Source organism: Coffea eugenioides, chromosome 5 (genome assembly GCF_003713205.1).
Source record: "Coffea eugenioides isolate CCC68of chromosome 5, Ceug_1.0, whole genome shotgun sequence".
Taxonomy (NCBI): Eukaryota; Viridiplantae; Streptophyta; class Magnoliopsida; order Gentianales; family Rubiaceae; genus Coffea; species Coffea eugenioides.
The window spans coordinates 46,060,843-46,067,308 of NC_040039.1; the positions used below are offsets into that span (position 1 = coordinate 46,060,843).

At 36.0% G+C, this 6,466-nt stretch overlaps 1 protein-coding gene across 2 annotated transcripts; it reads right to left on the reverse strand.

The window, feature by feature from the left end:
- Window positions 1–554: 554 nt before the first annotated feature.
- LOC113772264 lies at window positions 555–6,259 on the reverse strand. 2 transcript variants are annotated; one of them, XM_027316854.1, is made up of 5 exons: window positions 6,074–6,259; window positions 5,138–5,296; window positions 2,899–3,820; window positions 2,646–2,789; window positions 555–1,178 (listed from the first exon to the last, which is right to left on the reverse strand). In XM_027316854.1, the coding sequence occupies exons 3-5, from the start codon at window positions 3,691–3,693 to the stop codon at window positions 831–833; spliced, it is 1,287 nt and encodes a 428-aa protein (XP_027172655.1). In that variant the 5' UTR covers window positions 3,694–3,820; window positions 5,138–5,296; window positions 6,074–6,259; the 3' UTR covers window positions 555–830. The 2 variants fall into 2 exon arrangements, with proteins under 2 accessions (XP_027172655.1, XP_027172656.1); XM_027316855.1 differs by lacking the exon at window positions 2,899–3,820.
- Window positions 6,260–6,466: the final 207 nt, after the last annotated feature.

Consider the following 6,466-nt stretch of genomic DNA (forward strand, 5'->3'; position numbering starts at 1 on the left):
GCTATTAAAATGGTCGCCACATGCAATAGTGCATGCGGCTAAGCATATTAAAAAAAAAAAAAAAAAAAAGGAAAACAAAATTTTCCTTTCCAATTGCAAAAGAAAAATGAAAAAGAAAATTGATTTTTTCAGCAGCCGATAATGACATTTGTGACGACCCTTCAATTATCCAACATCGGCCTACACCACCACTTTTCGAACTTTTTTCCTCAATCGCATTATTTCTGGAAATTACCCTAGAGAAAAGTGATTGAAAAGTGCAAAATTTAAAAAAAAAATTATTCAAAATAGAAAAAAAGCAGTTGAAAAGCGTGTGAATAAATCATAAGGTGATGCACGATTCACCTCCAAGCAATCTAAGCACTTGATTTACCAAAATAGCAAAAGAAAAGAAAAGAAAAGCCAACCCAAACTTGAATATTAAGTTCCTCCACTTCAATGGATCCAGTCCGCAATTTAGAAATCCATAGCTTTCATGTACGTTTGATTCAAGTATAAACATCAAGATTATAAGTTAAAACTTTTTAAGTTGTGTGAATTACGCCTAACCAGAGTTTAATATAATATGATACATCCTACTTGATCTCTTAATTATTCCACAATTGAACTGTACAACACATTATGGTAATTAGCAAACTCGAAGAGATTTGGAAAGTACATAATGACCCCTGGAAATACCCCTCCAGGCAACAGCTGCCCGAATTGTCTTCCATGGTAATGGTTGATTCCCCCTCCTTCCAGAACTCCCGGCTTCGTATCTAATCATTGTCTCTTCTACAGTAACTGTTGAGTCCTCCGCTGCAAAAACTCCCAGTTTCATATCTGCTTATTCAAGAACACGGCCTCACTTCGTCGGAGACTCGAGGAAGTTCCAAAACATTCACCTCCAGTTTATTGGAGATGGCATGCAGCATTACTAATCCATGCAGATAAGTGACTAGCGAACGTAAATAGCCAACACTGGGTAAAGTCATTACTGCAAAATCTTCAACACAGATTCTACCGGTTGGCCGAGTTGTGAGTCGCTCGAGTACAGGAGCATTTCGTGCCAAATAGCAAGCGAAATCTATTTCATTCAATGACGCTTTAAATCCATCGAGATCTACCTCTTTTAGACAAGCAAGAGGCTCTGTAGGCCAATTTCTTCCCCTTTTTTGATTTATACCTTCACAAAGGAACTGAAACAAAAATATATTGTTCAATTAGACTTGTCATCTATTCGAGACTTTATTAGCCAAGAAACAAATAGCAGAAGCCACAGAGGATGCAGAAAGAAGCAAAATCAAGATTCAAAGATAAAGATTAAAACCTGCTTTTCTTTGTAAGTCTCAACTCACATCAAAGTTGTTTCGAAGAATCTGATCTACTATTTTTTACTATCCGCTTAATATAGGAAATAGCAGTTTAAAACGTTGCTCTTTCACTTGGTTGGTATACTTTCCTCAACAGCAAGTCTAGCAGAAAGTGGGGTATGTATGAAATAAGCCCCCAGAAGGCTACTTCTAGCTATTCACTTCCAACATTTTAGAAACAATCTCCACTCATAGCTACTTGCAAAACTGCTGTACCATATTGGATAAAATACAAAGCATGTAAATGCGTCAATTTGTAGAGATAGATTAATGTCTTTTATCATTTAACTTAGTTTCCGATCAATATAATAATTTGAAGAAGCAAATTTCTACCTTAAAAGCACAATACATAAGGAAAAGATAATTTTGCACGGTAAGAGATGTTATAAAACAAATCTCGACAAGGGCAGCGCAAGCAATGACAAAAATCAAGCCAAATTCAATTCAACCTCCAATCTAAAACCGAGTGATATTATTTAAACATCTACAGAGGAATACTTGTTTTCCTTTTTCAAAGACTAGCTCTTCACAAGATTCCATTCACACCCCAGTATCATCAGTTATGAAAGTTAAACCTGGTCAGACCAGCAAATATATTATACCCACCACCATCGAGGATTACCCCAAATAACAAAATTTACACCCATACAAGATGATAAGAAATCCATTCATTCCAATTCATCAGCTCTATTACAAAGTAAACCTCACTCTTGATGGAAGATGAGTTGGGCTTGTATCGAGTTTGACTGTAAACCCTTTTGCTAGCCATCAGCACAAATCCACAAATTAGTTCAATTTACAGACATTCATAAATTGTCTTACAAATGTGCTTGCATCCCAATACTAGCGCAAACTTACCAATTGAGGCCAACAAAGAACAGAAAGGTAAATCTGAAAAAGCAGCAGTAGTAAAAGTTGGAGTAATACAAGTAAGATTTAACAAAACTAGGGGACACAAATCCAGTACTTCACCAAGGATGCATTTAGATGTTTACCTAATAGCATGAATCTAGAATAAGTATCACTGAGACTAAAGGAATCGTTTAAGCATTTGATTGCCCAATCACCCAGCAGAAAAGGACCAGAAAAGTATTAAGCAAATAAAAAAAATAACATGCCAAGCCAAATGTCCAATCTCTTTAGCAAATCTCAAACAAGAAAAGCGCCGAATTTGTTGATTAAATTGCTTTCAAAAAGTGGAGTAAAAAAAAATAAGATTCCTTAAAAAGTTGTCAAGAAACTGCAAATGACAATAATTGGAGGAAAGGAAAAATGCAAAAAGCCAAATCTAACCTGCAGACGAAGTTTCTCCAAAAGTGGGCAGGCCACCAGAATAGGTGCAATATCTAGTTCATCAGCCAAAGTTTCGATAATGGGCACAAATGATAATGTCCTAAGATTGCTGAACATATCCAACTTTGTAGGCACATATCGTATCTGAATCAGGGGGGAAAAAAAGAGAGAGATAAAAAAAACATAACTACCAATACAAGGAATCGGAGGCAAAATAACTAGCACCAAGCATCATAGTGGAATCAGTACAAACCTCATTGGTGCGTATTTGGAATAACAGAAATTTTAACTTAGTACAGTCCTTGAAAACTTCTCCAAACATATAAGGCATGGCATTAGGGCCTCTAACGTGGACACGTGCATCTTCCAGATTGGGAACATCGAGAGAAAATTTCATCATACCCTCCACAAAGCAAGAAAAAGTATTGAGGTTTTTAGCGCATATTACTATCTCCTGTAGCCCAGGACATGAATGAACATAAAGGCACTTCAACTGGAGACACTGGCCAGAGATACATAACTTAGGAGAAAGTTTACAATATGCAACACTCAACGTCTGAAGGTTCACACATGAAGACAATATTCTCGGTAATTCTCCATTACTCATGGGAACCAGGTCTAAGTAAAGGCTCTTAAGTGAATTAAATTGGCTGGTAAACCTTGGTTGGAGAACACATGCACACAGATGCAAATGTTTCAATGTGGCTGCTTTAGAAAGCAGCTGAAAAGAGATAGGAAAAAGGTCAATCGTGCTAGACTTGACATGTTCACAGAGAGGCGAGGAGGAACACAGAAACCTGAGGTGAAGTTTTTGAATATCTAATGTAGCAATAGACTGCATCCATCGAATAAAATCAGAGGTAAATCTTTTCAGAAAACAGCATGAAATTTCCAAACAAGTAATGGTTTGACAGGAACAAAGCTGTAAACAATTGTCTACAGCTTTCAAGAACCTAAGCTGATCCTGACGACTACACTTATCATGGGACTGATTCACTCTAAACATGTCAAGGCAGTCTAAACGCAGCTCACCCGAGTTTGCAAACATTTTTCCACGTTCTTGATAAAATTCTCAGCCTAACAACTTCCATCAGGTCCAAATGCAAGAGGATGCCTGACAGCAAATCATCTGGCAGTTGACTGATCTTATCTTCATTGGTGACAGCATAATCAACCTAATTCAAATTCAATCAGACTACAGAACACGCCAGAGTAATAAAAACCTATTTAGATGACATACAGGGTTCTTCAAAAAATAAAGTACTAAAACAGATTAACATGACAAAGTACACTTACTATCTAAAGAATATCCTCTTCCCAGAGGAAAACAATAATATAGAGAAGTATAATGACAAATGCAAGTACAGCATAAGTGACCAGCTAATTTTCTTCATCTCACATTCATTTACATCTTACCAACTAATGGTATATTTCCTTTCATTATTCAAGAGCAAAGAAGTTTCAATGCTTACAATCACCAAACTCAATTACTCCATGGATAGTTACTCAACCATATTAAAAACTTCAGCTAATTACAACTAAGCTAAAGAAGAAAGGCTCAGAATTATGTCCACATGAATTAATCATCTCCGAAGAACTAAACATCTTGTAGAAATAAGTTCAAATATTAGAGAATCTAAAAGACCCTATTCGCCTGGCTTGGTGAAAGATTTGTACCTCTTATTGAGCTCGGAAATAAATCTGATTGTTATAAAGTTTCTCAATAAAACATGCACCCAGTACAATTCAAACTAAGCTTTTATTTGAATCCTGAACTGCAAATCATAACACCAACTTGGTTGTACGTCTGTCTTTCTTCCTGTTAAAAACCAATATTCTCTTCAATGATATAGGTTCTTTAAGTAAAAACAGTGTCCAACTTGCATATCTAGTCAACATCTCACTCTAACCAGACATATCCAAAACTGCCAGCTTGTCTTTGTTTCAAAACTAGTCCACTTGATAAATTGACTAGGTTCAGGTTTCCCAAGCAGAGGTGCCTATTTAGTATCCATAGCTATTCGGTTTCTCTATGTTAACCCATAAAAAAGGCTTTGTTATAATTAGGAAAGAAAAATGACATTTAAAAGAATACACATTGTTGCATATTTTTTCTAGAAGACTTGATTTGAGTAGCATCACGCTAATAATTTCTTAAGGCTATTTATTCTAGAAGACTTGATAGATGTGACTAGAACCAGCGATTCAAGCTCATGCAACTTGGGAACAAAGGGTTGATAAGAAATATAGGCAGCTAATATGAGTAAAGATGTGAAATATTCATCTTTACTAACTGAAAATGTCGTCTAGGAAATAATGAACCGCCTTCAAAATGTATACTAGAACACGTAAAACAGTTGAGTTGTCTAGTGCTTGTGATAAAGCACATATTTTACCATATTCCATAGTCATCCCATGCTTAGCATCTAGCAATTATAAGTGAAGCAGTGACAGAAACTGGATAATGCGATTATCAAAGAGAAAGAAGGAACCTTTTGAATGAAATCTTCCTCATGCTTTTCCAACAACGGAAATGCTTTACCGTGCAGAATTAAAAATTTAATTGCTATTTGAACAGCAGCTCCCCCTGCCGCCGTGAGGACAGCCAAAGGAAAAAGTACATTTCCCAAAGAGCTCATTGTAGGTTTTTCCTGAGACATCCAATAAAAAACAAAGAAAAACACTTCTTAGAATGTTGCCAGAAAATTTATTGACTTTCACTAGCTCCAATAGAAAGATCCTAAAAGATGCAATTTTGACGTGCCAATTACACAAATATCAACAAAGATGCAGTTTTTACATATAAATATTGGCACAATAAATTAGATTAACCACCTCCGACCACAAGAATGGAGAAGGCAATACAGCAAAGATACCATTTTTTTGCATGTTAATAAGCATAAGATAACAAAAGTTTCCCACAACAAAAACATGCAAAAAAAAAAAAAAGGATGACGGCTTTAAAATGTTAATAGGCAAAATTACATAAAGACAAACAAGACATTTTTACACGTTGCTCACACCAATCGTCAATTTAGCTGCTCCCAACACAAATACGAACAACGATGCAATATTTACAAAACTTTACTATTTATTCAGAACCTTATTCTTAAACGCATCTCAAGAAGACCAGTATTTAACAAATGACAAATCAATTCATGAATTTCAAAATTCGAATACTAAAACCCTAATCCATACGCACAAATTTTCCAGCTTATATGAGCAAAACAACCAGTTAGAGATGTAAAAATCAAATTAAAAAACTATTCTTCCACACAAAATCCAAAGTAGAATCAACAGTCCAATCTATCCAAAGTAGAATCAACAATCCCAGCCAAAATTTTTTTTAAAACAAAAAAAAAAGGATAGAAAAGAACTAATTTCCTTTACTAAAGATGTGATCGAAACCATCAACGAGTAGAAGTTACCTGAGCTTGAGCTTCTGGTGTTTAGAAGGGTGGATTAAAAAGCGGAGTAGGGGCGAAATCAAGGAGGAGGTAGAAGGGCGATAGAAGAGACCGGATGGTAGCTAGGGAGAGGTGGAAGAATTCGATGCTCTGCTGGGGAAGAGAGATAAGCGATGGAATCTGAAAGAGGAGCAAATGAAAGTACGGTATTGCCCACCAACTCACGACGGTTCATAAGTCATCGTCTTGTATTATTATTATTTGTTAATAAAGATATTTTCTCGTGTCACCCTTCACCTTGGACATGGATTTTTATTTTTATTTTTTATTTTGATTTGTACAACTTTCCACGCCCCGGCCCCGCGAGTACATGTTGAATGTGTCAGTAAAGGAATGGGCGGTTTAGATGTGTGG